Consider the following 14,843-nt stretch of genomic DNA (forward strand, 5'->3'; position numbering starts at 1 on the left):
AGGATATGAAAGGTGCCCAAGAAAAAAGCCCGTAATAGAACGATAAGTCACAGTCATAACTTGCTGTGGATGTGGTCCAATAGACAGAAAAGAAATCGGACCACTTCTATTGGCTCCCCTTCTTTTAAGCCCTTTTAGCATGAGTAATAACATACAGATCGGTTCCAGCGATTTAACTTTTTAAGCTACTAATATATATATATACAAAAAAATATATATAAAAGAGGAAGGATTGTATTGAATGGTATAGCCCCATGACATTAAATGAGAGCACGAGTCCATAACCAACTGATGATGACAAGAAGATTGGATTCTGCTGCCTGTTTAGCAAGTCACTGTCTTGTTTCCCATTCGTTTTTCAAGCTATTTTTAAAGAAAAATTTGGTCCCAGCAAGTATGGAGCAAATAATCATTACTCGCAATCTGACTGTTGTTATCTTTCCTTGGTTGCTGTCTCTTTGGTGATATTTCCACAGGGCTCTCTTCTCTCTCGTCACCGTCACCATTTCATGGACCAAAACTCCGTCTCATCTGTACGTCCTCGCAGCTTTAACTTCAAATAATGGCATGCAGCAGTCTTGTGGCTCGCCCCTGCTATTGTGAAAGTTACAGCTTTCTAACACTCTTTATAGTAAAATGGTCTACCATGCTAGTTATAGGCTTGTAAGCGTGCACTCCTATGTATGCACGTGCATTAACAGTTCGTAGAATACTGTAAGAAATCGACAGGCAAATTGCACTCTTACAAAATATGCCAGAACAATCAGCCAGTTTCACAGAGATGGTGGGAAATTCTTTTGTCACGAGAAGCAAACTCTCTGAGGGGGGAGAATTCTTAAAACGAAGCATCAATTGCAGCACTTGTATTGCATTACTGGTAATTATAACCCTCAAACCCACGAACTTCCTCAAGTTCCCGAGGAAGGTCCTTAAAATCTGAGAAATCCTCCAGTTCTTCCAGCTACCTTATCACAAGCTTGCATACTTGACGTTTCAAGTCTCGACAAATTGTTACATCTACACCATACCCTTCCATGCTCAAGCACATGGATTTGAGGAGCGACTTCTTCCGGTGTCGGATCACATTTCATACAGCATGTAAACCAAAGGTGCCCTTACTGCTACAACAAAGGAAGAACACTCCAATTATAATGAACAAGAACACTAACAACGTAGGAACACAGCTCAATCATATTTAACTTGTATCCTTGATACATGTTTAATGAGAACTAATATCAGCGGTTTCATCAAATTACAGAGTTATATTACTCTTTCTTTCTGCAGATTGGGTATCCTTGAGTCAAACATCTACAAGAGGCTAAATGTCTAGCCCCATTGCAACAATATTTCATCCACCAGTATACACACATCACTATCAAAAGTGATAAAGAGGCATTAATACGCAAAATACATGCACACAAACAAAATAAAGTCAAAAAAATCTTCTGTAAATAAACACAAGCACTGCAACTATACAAGTTCAGAATGTTTTACAACTGAATCCTTTTCCCCTGCTTTCAATTCGCATACACTCACCTTAACTGTTGCTGCTGCTCTTGCACTGCTTGCAAATTTCTCAACAATCTCAATAATCCCTTGTAATAATACACTCAAGAAAGTGTGTGTGCCTTGTAACCGCATGTGATAAACATACAAGTGTATTTGAAATAAAACAGCATGCACCAGAACAACACACTAATCATTTAGCATCATAAGGAAACTAAAAGGTCATCTACGCACATCTTTTGAGAACTACTGTTGTAATCAATTCCTTTGATATTTGGAACTGCATGATTATCACTTAGTATGTAGTAAATGATACAATCAAATAAAGTTTTCATATTTGATTCTAACACGTCCTTATCACATCCAGACTTTACTCCTCATTCCTACATTGCATGTAAATGGATGCAGATGCACAAAGATAACTGACTCAGTAGTCAGGTATTGCATCCTAGGTTGAAGGTTTCATTTAACTTACCCTTCATTTCTGTAATCATGATATTAGATCATTACAACTTGCAAGCAGAGGGATATTCTCAAAAGTGTAGCCTTTCTTGCTAACATGATAGAAAAAGGAAACACAACAAGCAATAGCTATTCACCGTCTAATGCATTGGCTGCTAGGTTTTATGTTTAGTATCATTATTTCCAATTTATCAAGCAATATGAGCATACTTCTTTCTCACTGAAAACAGTCTAGGAAAGGACCTCCAACAGGCAAATAAAGAGAAATTCTCTTCAAAACATTGAGATTGAAAATAATAGTTCAATAAATTTTCTTAAAAAAATTGAAAACTGCAAAATTGGAGATATATAATATATATAATCCATCACTATATAAAGGTGAGCGTTTTCCAATTTCTTATTTACCAATTGCCAAAAAAAAAAAAAAAAACAAACAAACCAGCCTTTTAAAAAGAGTTCAGAGAGTTAAAGGGAGCCAAATGTATTTTAATTATTTCATAAAATTTTATTAACCCTCTTGGTGAAAGGAACTCACAGATTTTGGTTGAGATTTTTTCATGAGGGCTTGTGGACCCCTTACAAAGAAGGTATCGGAATTGCCTTCTGTTGCTATTGTTTTCATGGTTGTATCCTTTGGACTACCCGCTAAATGGAGACCAGAAAAATGGTCACCCCAGATATCATATGTATATTCATCCCCCAACTTTTCATTTACTTCAACACTTCTTTGGTTTAAAAGTTTTGCCCCAGGAGCTCGCACAATAGGTGCAATTGTTGATGTTGATGACAAGGGAGAAGAGTAATGCAGAGTAGGGGCAGCACCACCAGAACAAGGAAAGGCAGCAGAAGGTCGCTCTTGAGTAGCCAAAAAGTAGTTGTAACTGTGGTATTTAATTGAACCCTTGGGCTCCACAACAACCATCTTGGAAGCAGATTTAGAAACTTGAAACCTCTCAAACTGTTGGCCTGCTGCTAGAGTGAATGGATTTCTAACCCCAACACTTTCCACATCAGAAGATGGCGACCACAGTCGATTGGGTGTTGCAGATACAGGCGACAAAGGAGATGAAGGTGTAGAATTTCCACTTTGACTACTCGAAACTTCAAGCAGTCCTGCTAAACATGCACTAACACCCTTCCTCTTTCTTCGCCTTCTTCCTTTCTCTTTTCCGGTCCTGACTGTAAGGTTGGGAGGTTGGGGAGCATTGAGTGTATCAGAATTCTCAACCGCTACAGATTTGTCCTCTTCAGTATATGACAAAATGTTACCTTCTTTGTGATTTTCTAGAGTTGATGCCAAATTCTTAATGGTTAGCCCCTGTTCTAAGGCTCCATCATGACCATCAGCATATTTACCAATAGATTCCTGATTAGAGGCCTTGTCTTCCCCGACAGACGATAACAAACTGTCCATTCCCCTAGACTCAGAGAACTTACTCTTTCTCTGGTTACGATGCACAGACGATAACAAATTGTCCATTCCCCTAGACTCAGAGAACTTACTCTTTCTCTGGTTACGATGCATACGAGAAGTTTTTCCTGCACTTCCTACAGTAGCAGAGGAGCTTTCCTTGCTGTTAAAATAGTAATCCTGGGAGCCAAAAGCAATCACTTGGGGAAATATGCAACAGAATATCAGAATCATTAAGGAAGTGGCGAGGAGGACTGCTGCAGAGAATTTCTTCAACCGCATCCAGAATACTGATTTTTTACAGAGATTGTACATGTACAAAGGAAGACTTGCCTTTATGGGTATCACAAGAATTCCACTATCCAAGGCCAGTTCAAGATCTCTGTGCACCATAGCTGCGGAAAAATCGGACTGGTATGAGATCAGAAGCTTTGTTGACTCCCCAGGTTCAAGAGAGAATCCTTTACAAGCGTGAACGATAAATCCATCCAACCCACACTCAGACCCAGAAACTTCAATACTTTTAACCTCAAGTGGCAAGTCTCCCATGTTCTTGGCATACAGCTCTTTAGACGAGGACACAGAACAAATATAAGTAGTCTCTTCCATGTTAAATAGCCCATCCATACGAGAGATATTTAGGGGCATTGGCAAGTTCAGATTAAATTCTATGCTCTGAACAGGCTCTGAACCATCAAGCAGGACTAGGGAAAGTGACCCTCCAAATCCTCTCAAAGATAACCACTCCACACCAGAGAGATTATTTCTTATCAGGGCTGAACTTCTCCACCCGCAGCGATTTGAAGGGTAAAAGAATACTGGCCCAAAATATGCTTTACCATAAGGGTGAACATAAGCTTCTGTTAGTGCACTCTCTGCCATTGAGAATCCATACCTAGTAGGAGCAGTCAATTCAGTATAGACAAAAATATTTGATGAAGGGGGCTCCAAAGAACCATCTGTGCCCCTACACTCATCAATAATTTCTCCTGAGTTAAGAATGAGCTGCATTACAACTGGATGTTCACTAGGATTCTTTACAGTGATCCACCTAGGGTGATAAGTTCCAACCTGAACCATTGGGAACACCACCTCATGATCATCAAGCACAGACATGCCACTTGTGGTACCTTGAGATTTCCAATTACCCAGTACAAATTCATCTGCTTCTGCTATCTCCAATGCCTACAAATTCACATAACCATTTTAGTCAGCCAGCAGGTATAACATCAAAATGAAAAAAAAAAAAAAAAAAGACTAAAATACAGAGAATGAAATCCCTTGTTTGCATGTCCTTGGGGAGCTGCGTCACACAAAGGGTAAGATGCTCTAGGATGTGTGTGAATGTGTGCATTTGCAGACAGAGACATTCACTTAGACACAAGAACATGCAGTGAGAGTGTCTGGAGCAAAAAAGTGACCATCCATTCTACGTTCTAACAGTCAAAAAAACAGCAGAGATTGAAGCCCTTGAAAAGTAGGAAACTAAATGCCATTTTCATTTAATTCCTCCATAAAATTTCTCTTATCACCACCACTTCCCATAAATGATTGGACAAATGAACTCAGAAAGTGGGATTGTTTGATCCTGAATAACTCTGCTAACTTACCACAAACATGAAATTTAACAATTTAGCAAACATGTAAGGCATATATATATAAGTCACATTAACATATAGTAACGGACAGGAAGCAAATATCTAGCAAGGCCATACATGTAATAGAGAAATTTCATTGAATACGTGCAGTATTCGAAAACAGATGTTCACTAAGCAAGCAATTTACATAAATTAAGGCCCCATCCAATTTGGACAGCAGTCAGTTAATCTAGCCAAGGAAAACAAAGGTCACTGCTATTATATTACTAGCTGTTCTCTAATATGCTTATGCTATGCACATAAGGGTTTTAACACATTAGTTAGCTGCTTATGCATAAATCACTGGCTAAGGTGATTACTATTTCCATCACAAGAAAATCACAAGAATTCAAGGCTTATAAAAAATTATACAGGCAATTTGAAGAGAAACAATGGAATAATACAAAGCCAATATGAAAGATGAAGAAGACCACAGATTAGAAAAGATAAATCAGAATCAGCATACCTTAATCTCTGACAGCGACTGCTTGCCACTGTCCAATGACCCTGTCCTTCTATTTCCAGTTTCAGCCCCGTCAGAATGATTGTCGTATCCAATGAATGAATCCTTTTGACGTTTCAAACAAACATGGAATATATCCTGGCAAGGAATTTCAATATGAGGAGTACTGGAGTCATTTGTCAGTAAAACTAGTTTGCAGTCTTTGTTCATATTTGACATTTCAGATGGAGAATCATGTAATTCAACAAGTAGCTGAGTACATGTAACTGTAGCAACTTGTGTGACAGTGCTGGGGAAAAGCAACAGTCCTTCAATGTACTTGATTTGGAAAACCTTTGCTGCTGCAACTTCACTGATTTTGACAACACTTAACACATGAGGAGCTCTATTTCTCAGTGCGATAGCAACAACAACAGTGTTGCCAACATCAAATGGAACCAGAGTTTCAAAAGAAACTGAACCAGAAATGCCTACTTTTCCATCCAGTTCAAGTTCAAGAGGAAACATAACAGTTTCGGTCCTGTCTTGAGAGGACCTTAGCAACTGCATACAAAAAGCACCGAAAACATTTCCTTCAGATTCAACTGAGAAGTCTATCTCCATAATGGTTTCACTGCTATGAGGACCAATCTCCCAATTTTCTTGGGGCCTCATAGCCATCCATGGAAAACCATTTTGAGCGCTTCTAACAACCAACCAATCCTTAACACCCAAGAGGCTGAGCCCATCAGGACCTCCCAAATTTTCTAAACTGCAGGTTGCTTCAGTGTTATGCGAAATATTCCCTTGAGAAACTGATATCCATACATTTACTTCCTTCACGTAGAGGATTTCATCAAAAGGGTTCAACAAAGAAAAATTCTTCCTCAACCGTCCACTAGAAGGAGCATCCAGGCTGGATAAAGGACTAATATTGTATGGCGACTCAACTGCATAGCCCTTAACCTGTACCAGGAATCCACCAGAGCTCGTTTGCAAGATCAGATGAGCTGAGGACAAACCCAACCACCTAGGCAAAAACACAAAACAAATTGAAGCTACTTCGCCTGGTCCTAACAAAACCTCACTAAAATTGCAAGGATAGAATTGTGTATCAGTGCTAAATGGTTCGTAGACATGTAAAATGCTGTCATTACAGGTATTTGCCACTGTTAAGGATGCTACTGAGGGAAAATATAAATGCCTCTGCCCCCAATCAAGTACAGGAGGGCTAACTTCTACATTGGGAGAAGCATCAAAAGAACTAGATTTCATCATCTCAGACTTTTTCCTCAGCCTGGCACTTGTTCTCTTCTGAATTAATAAAGGACCTTTACATGAAGAAGGATCGCATTGGTCACAACTATTGGTTTGCATTGATGATAACTCATCAACATCTTCTCTAGAGTTCATGGAACAGGAAACAGTCTGGCCATTCAATAACTGGAACATACCATAATCCAATGACCAGCTCTTGTTCTCTGCCCACCTGCTACCCTGAATTTGTCCTACAAATAATGAACCATCAGACGGACTCCCAGAAACTTCTAAAGAAGCTACATTAAGCTTGTGCTCTTTTGATGAAAAACCAGGTAATGTTGAAAGGAAGCAGAATGAATGAGAATTGGTACAAATATTCTCAAAATTTAGAAGGGTCATAGAACTTCCTGCTGCATAGCCCAAACTAGTATCACCAACGCTAATATCTTGAAATCCCACAGCACCATTATCTCCATAGGACCCACATGAATCATATTCTGCTGGTTTCTGCAATCCATTCGTCAAGCACGGTCCGCACATGGAAAAGCATAAAAGGTTACATGACAGAACCAGAATAACATGAAATGCTTTGACCTGGTGAAACAATCCCCTGAAACCAACCACCACATCAAAGGCCATTAGCAATTCAAGAAAAACTGTAAATACGCCATTCCAAACACAGGAAGATTTTAAAAAAAAAAACACAAAGAACATAAGAAAGCACTATAAACAAATAAAATACAAAAATCAACCTGTTCATATTATTGTAAAACACTAACTTAACATAACATTTCCCTTAAAATCATAGAATAGACATTTTTCCCACTTCCCACCATTTTCTCAGCAAGCTAACAGACCCAATACGACATATTACTATTAAAAAAAAAAAAAAAAACTAACCTTAATTTATTACACCAACTCAAAATTTCCAAATCAAACATTAATCCAACAGAACAAAAAAAAAAAAAAAAAAAAACACTCACCATAAATAAAAATACTAAATAACAACTAACCATTTTCGTTCCCATAAATTCGGAAGCTACACTTATCCTAATAAATATTTAACCAGAACTTCATATTAACAACCCAATAGCAACTATTACTAGTAAAACAAAAGTTAGTAACAAAAATTAATCATCAAATACTCATCTTTATCACTCAAAGCTACAAACTTTGCCTTGAAAATAAAAATCCAACAATACTAAAAAAGAACCTTTTTTTTAAGAATATTGAAAACAGAAACAACAATCAGCGTAAGAAAAATCGGCGATTAAAAAATAGACGAATATAAAGTACGAGAAAACCAAAAACTGATTTTGAAAAACACTAAAAATGCGAAAGAGAGTAAGAAATAAAGAGTTACCGGAGGCAGAGCATGGAGAGGTTGTGCTTATGTTGTTGACGAGGTGTGATTGTTAAGGTATGGAAGTCATCCATCTCCAGAAAGGCAAGGAATCAGCAGATGATTTTTTTTATGGTCTGATTTTCAGAAAGCAAAAACCAAAACCAAAAAACATAGACAGATTGGTTAGTTTTAAGACTTACAGGAGGAGAGGAGAGGAGAGAAGCAGTAGCTCCTGATATTATGAAAAATCTATATAATTAAATTATATTGTATCAAATAAAACATTTATATAACAAAAAAAAAAAAGTGAACGAATGAATAGCTTTCAAAAACCAAACCTGAGACCGGGGTGTTTTTGGTACTCTGTTATTCCGTATCAAAATTACCAAAAATATTTTTTTAAAACGATATAAAATCTATAATATAAATTTAAATTATAAACTTAAATGATAAAATTATAAGTAAAATAATTATATATTAATAATTTCAATCAAATAGTAATTAACAATATAACATAATTAAAATAAACAATAAAAAAATTCAAATATCTTTATTTTATTTATATTAATTCCTTTATTTCTTGGACAAATAGACCTACTTCTTTCGTCATTTATAATAAACGAATCCTTTTAAATTTTGATAAACCATTTAATATTAATTACTTTAATGGTCAAGTATGTCAATTTATAATTTTTATTCTATCCAGATAAAACAAAGTAATATATCAATCGATATATTAATAATTTACATAAAAAATTGTGAAGAATAAATAAGTATTTTAATTTTACATAAATAAAATCCACAAATAACTTGTATCATTAAAAAAAATTATAATAATTATTGATAAAATCAAGCTCTTGATTATCAAATTGCACAAGTTTTGCAAGATATAAATTTAAAACAATGAAAATGTTAAGATATATATTACCAGAAAGCATAATTTTATATGTTTTTCAAACTCGTAAAATCGGCCCGATTTTACTAATTTTACTGAGTTTGAACGAATTTAACCGAGTTTAATAGTTTTTAAGTTTTAATTTAATTTGACAAATTAAATACATGTTGACTCATCAAATCATAAGATTTTAAGACTCAACTCGTTTTTGTTTTTTTTTACAACATTTTTCAGTACCATATTATAAAAATAGTATTTGAAATGTTAAAAATATTCTAAAAATATATTTTATTTATATTAAGCAATGTGTGATTTTTTTTTTTTACATTCATATAACATTTATTAATATTTTTATAAAAATAATTTTAAAATTAAAAATAAATAAATAAAACGAGAATATAAATAGATGATTATATATATACTTTTTTTAAAATCTAATCTATTAATAACCATTTATTCTAACATAGAGCGAAAATAATAATATACATGCAAAATAAGTAAAATAAATATTTATTAATTTTTTTATATTAACTATATGATTATACATGATTATATTTTATTATTTTTATTTTTATCATACTCTCTTTGAATTTACTGTCAGGATATTTTTTTAAAAAAACGATTTCTAATTTTTATAAGTAAAAGACGACATTCTTAAGTGAAATGAAAATCGAGAAAATATATATATATAATAAAAACATAATTTCAATGATAAAAAAAAATAGAATTTTAAAATATAATTACATAAAATACTAGCTTATTTGATATATATAATTAATAAATAAATAAAAAAGTTACAGCCATGCTTATCTTACACAGACATAGTTTCTTTTCGCGGTAAGAAGAACTAGAATTCAACAATCACCGTGCAAGAAATTCAAGAATGTTTAAATAATAATAATAATAATAATAATGGAAGAATTCTTAAATATTTTTAAGCTTTACAGTGCAAATTTAATTAGAATTCTTAAATATACTCACATAATACTTGTTCCACCCTGCTAAATTTCTTGATTGGGATATGCTATTATTAATATTATATTTTAATAATAATTATTTCAATACCCAATATAAATGACATGTTTAGTAAAGTACCTGTATGATATTATAGTGTGATCGTGTTTTTTTATATTTTAATTTTTTTATTTTAAATTATTTTAATATGTTAATATTAAAATTAAATTTTAAAAAAATATATTATTTTAATATATTTTTAAGTAAAAAGTAATCACAAATAAAATATCAAATACTATTTTAATCTCAATTTTATGATTATGTGGACTTTCTTTTTATAATTTTTTATTTATTGATAAAAAAAAAATCAAATCAATTTGTGTGTCAACTGTAATGTATTAAAATAAAAAATTTTAGTATTAATCTTAAAATTTGAATTAAAAAAAAAAAAACTTCATTAAACTGAGTTTTAAAGTCTTATGAAACATTTGTTGAATTAAAATAGTAAGGTAAAATCGTAATTTGGGGAGAGAGAAAAAAATAGCTTCGTAGAGGAGTTAGAAGGCTTTGGGTGTATTGGCGTATTACTAATTTTATATTTAAAATTAAAATGTGGCTAATCTAATTTAATATCTAATGATGGGACAGTGCTTTATGCTTGTTGACATATGAATGGTGCTTGATTATATTAGAATTAAGTAAGGATGAACGGTCGTTTTTGCCCTTGGTACTGCTGACGTGGACAAAGATAGATGCGATTGGCATGAAAAGGGTACGCTCTGGTAACATCGTGGTCCGAGCCGCACCGCACCGCACGGCTCGGAGCTCAAGGCTACAGGAGGTGTCGACCCTGTCCATTTGAGTGGCACCAACAAGGGTAGTTTTGGAATGGCACTATAAAACTAAATCCTTGTAGAGAGGACAAATGCAATGTAAGATACGCGAACAAAAATTACGACAGTACTCCAAGATATTAGAACCCCGATAATGATACCCAAAAATATCTCTCTGTGTTTTTTTTCTTTTTAGAGAAATGGTAAAATGCTAAACTCTTTTTAAATTTAAACTGTCTACAGCTAATTATTTTCATTGATAATTTTTTTTCTAACTTTTTTATATTTATTAATTAAACTTAATTAAAGAATCCTATTGAGATTTAAATCGACTTATAACTAATTATTTTTATGATAATTATTATAATTATTAATTAATCTAATAAGTTAAGAAATTCTATTTATATTTAAGTTGACTACAACTAATCATTTTCATTAATAATCTTATTTACATTTATTTATTTATTAATTAACTTAATAAATTAATAAATCCTACTAAAGTTTAAATTCACTATAACTAATCATTTTCATGGATAGTTCTCATAATTGTTAATTAACCTAATAAGTTAAGGAATTCTATTTAAATTTAAATTGACTACAACTAATTATTTTAAGTGATAATTTTATTTCTAACTTTTTTCGTGTTTATTAATTAACCTACTAAATTAAATAATCCTATTGAAATTTAAATTTATTATAACCAATCATTTTCATTCCTAATTATTAATTATCCAAATAAGTTAAGGAATTCTATTTAAATTTAAGTTGACTACAATTAATTTTTTATTTATAATAATCATAATTTTAAGAATAAAATGAAGTTAATAAATTAGTTGTTTTTATTTATAGAGGATAAATATTATTTTAAATTTTAATATATATATATATATATATATGTATATATGTTTTCAATAACACGATCTAATTTTTTTTTTTTTAACTATGCTAGTACATTGAGGAATATTGGGTCATGCATTAGGAAGGGAAAAAAAATCCATATTATCTAGAGGTCTTGTGCAGGCTTATTTATCATTGATACACTAAACAATTTATTCAATATTGATAACATATCTAAAAACTTGGATTATGTGATGATGCTTCATTGTTCATAGCACCTCACTTTTCTTTTCTTTTGTTTCGCTTTTTTTTTTAATTTATTCTTAGATCTTTTTTTATTTGGTGTTTTTTTCTCCTTTTTTTCTTTTCTTAATAATTGATCCTTATTCATTATTCTCTTTTTTATTTGAATTGTTTTTTTGTCAATTGTATAATTGTATGAGATAATTTTTTCAATTTAATTAGAAATTAAATACTATAAAAAAACAAAATTGAGTTTTTCTCTACCTACTTCCTTGTTCATATGAATAGTAAAATAAAAGAGGTTCCTTTCTTTCTTTTCTTTTTTTAAATTCTATCTTCTTCTTCTTTTCCTTCCTTTCTTTCTTTTTTTAATTCTATCTTCCAATTTTTTCTTCTTTCTATTGAATGCTTCTTCTTCTTCTTTTTTTAATTTTACCCTTTAATATTTTGTTGATTTTAAAGTGGCCATCATAATTTATTTTGGTTTGGTTTATATGAGGTTATTATAATCTCAAACAAACATCCTAATATTTGGTTAATGTTTAATTTTATAATCGTATATTTTTATTATATTAAAAAATAGTTTTAAAATTTAGTGGTGTTCATGATTTGAGTTGCAAGTTTGACGAGTTAAGGCGCAAAACCCAAGACAATCCAATATATCCATGATTTGAGTTAAGCTTTGTTCAAATTTTTAAAGTTCACACACATCTACCATTTATCATTGTTTTTCTTGACCATTACCATATTAACTAACCAAGTAGGGCACATCACTTCCTTATTAAAACCAGCAGTCAGGAGCTTATTTACCTCTTATGTTATTATTTTCTATCTCTTACCCTCAAAATCCTCTTCTTCTAAAGAACTTAATAACCATTTGGGTTCATCTTTAACTGATGAGTTGCAATTTTAGGACTGATTCTTGGAGTTTTAGAGGTGTCCATTATAAAATTAGACCTTTAAATATAAAGGAGCTTTGTTAGTGATTGTTATTGTATTATATTGGTGTCAGGGTGAAACCCATTTTCATAAGGGCTTGTTCATTTTCTCCTAAAGGGACATCCCTTAATTCTTCTATAACTTCAATTATAACCTCCATTTTCTTTCAAGGACCTTTGTTAGTCCAATACCAAGGCTTTTTTTCCCCTTCCCTTCAAGCAAATAAAGGCACATTACCTTAAGATCACTTGATTCTCTCACACTATGGCCACTCTCTTCTGAGTTAGGAATTCTAGTGCCAAATACTAGGTTTAATTTTGCGGGGGATATTCCTATTCGGGCCATTACTTCACGTAAGAGAATATTGACTGCATCGTCATTATTCACCAACACTCGATGTATTTGATGGATGGAAATGATTGTGGAGATGACTAAGACATTTTCATATGGAAAAGTTATTCCCTCTCTATCTTATGGGGTGAAGACAATGGGCTTATGCTTTTTAAGAAGTTAAGCAGTTGTAAGGACCTATTTCTTATACTTTTTTTCTTTGTGCTGAAATCACCTCATATAGAGGTTCCACCCAATATCACATTGATTTCAAGTAGTACCAGTGTGGATTGATATGGCTCTTCCCTGATTTACTCAAGATAGGAGTTCCTCTTAAAAAACTAGTGCATATAGTATTTACCTATCAATCTTTCAAGTTCTTTCTTCAATACATAACAGTCCTCCGTGTCATGTCTTTTATCCTTGTGGAAAAGACGATACTTTTTGGATATATGGGTACTGGGTGGTGATTTCATAGGTGAAAGGTAGCTAACAAATTCCTTATATTTGATGGCCATGAAGACTTCAGTAAAGGTAGTGTTCAGTGGAGGAGTACGTATTTCAAGGTAGCTCAGGTGTTTCATGGTCGATCTTTTTTATTTTTCCTGGTGTTGCCATCCCTTTTAGAAGAATAATTTTGCTTGGGAGACCTTTCGGGAAGTTTTTTTTAGAGAAACAGGAAGGACCATAGCGTAACACACTAACCTTTTTTACCTGAATATGGTTCTTCATATCTCACTTCACTTCAACAAGCTCTTGTTTGGTAGAGCATACAATTATTTCTATAAAGCTCTTCCTTTCACTCTATTTATAAGGGTTTTAGAGGCCACATGCTTTATTAATTCTTCAACCTTGAGCATTTTCTCATTAAACATTTTCAAGTATACCTATATGGACTCATCATCTGCTTTAGTAACCCTAAAAAAATATGTTGAACTTCTTTTTACTAAAATGCTTGTATTGAATCATGCTACTAGTTTGGTATAAAGGTCACTGAAACTGTTGATGAAGCATGACTTTAAATTGTTGTACCACGCATGCACCAACCCTTTAAAGATTATAGGGAGGATCTTGCACATACTATAGCTATCCTAAATGACCAATTTTAAGCTACCTCACACATTATGTACTTGTTCCTTGGGTCTGCAAGACTATCATAATTATCTAAGGTCATTTTGATGTACATGTAGTCTTTAGGAATACAAGTATACAACTCTCATATAGATAAAAAAGAACCTCAAATCTAACGGGAGGTGTAGATGTCCTTATGCATATATTCCTCTATAGGTTGTTTTCTGTTCCTATATCTATAAAGTTCTAAAGAGCTCGAGGTTTTTAGTGTGGGATAATAGGATTGATGGATAACCTCTTTTCTATAATGACTAAATAGGCATTTAAAAAACTTGATATGAGCTACAGAATCATGATGACGAGAATGTCCTTTAGAAAGGATGAACAACTTTTGAAGGCAGAAATCTCTCAAAGTTTTCATTTTTTTTCCTTTATTCCTATAGGTAATATAATTGTCTGCAAACACTGGGTATGGATCGCTATTATAAAGGTGTAAATGAGGGTATATCTACTGGTTAAGGTGGAGATGAGACTTGTTGATACAATGTTTCTTTTCTTTAATGATTGACCAACACTACTTGGATGAGGAGTTACACTTGATTGATGAGTTGTTGAAGGGTTAGCTGGGCATGAGTGTTTGTTTTGGCAATGAGAACTATTACATGTCTTATTCTAGGA

General features: G+C 32.9%; 1 protein-coding gene across 3 annotated transcripts; it reads right to left on the reverse strand.

Annotated features, from left to right (window-relative positions):
* Window positions 1-212: 212 nt before the first annotated feature.
* Window positions 213-8,321, reverse strand: LOC118047891 (uncharacterized). Of its 3 annotated transcripts, none has more exons than XM_035057322.2 (4): window positions 8,082-8,321; window positions 5,483-7,328; window positions 2,504-4,564; window positions 213-1,118 (listed from the first exon to the last, which is right to left on the reverse strand). In XM_035057322.2, the coding sequence occupies exons 1-4, from the start codon at window positions 8,153-8,155 to the stop codon at window positions 1,116-1,118; spliced, it is 3,984 nt and encodes a 1,327-aa protein (XP_034913213.1). In that variant the 5' UTR covers window positions 8,156-8,321; the 3' UTR covers window positions 213-1,115. The 3 variants fall into 3 exon arrangements, with proteins under 3 accessions (XP_034913213.1, XP_034913211.1, XP_034913210.1); XM_035057320.2 differs by having other exon boundaries at window positions 213-1,121; XM_035057319.2 differs by lacking the exon at window positions 213-1,118 and having other exon boundaries at window positions 2,451-4,564.
* Window positions 8,322-14,843: the final 6,522 nt, after the last annotated feature.

This window comes from Populus alba, chromosome 7 (assembly GCF_005239225.2).
Source record: "Populus alba chromosome 7, ASM523922v2, whole genome shotgun sequence".
Taxonomy (NCBI): domain Eukaryota; kingdom Viridiplantae; phylum Streptophyta; class Magnoliopsida; order Malpighiales; family Salicaceae; genus Populus; species Populus alba.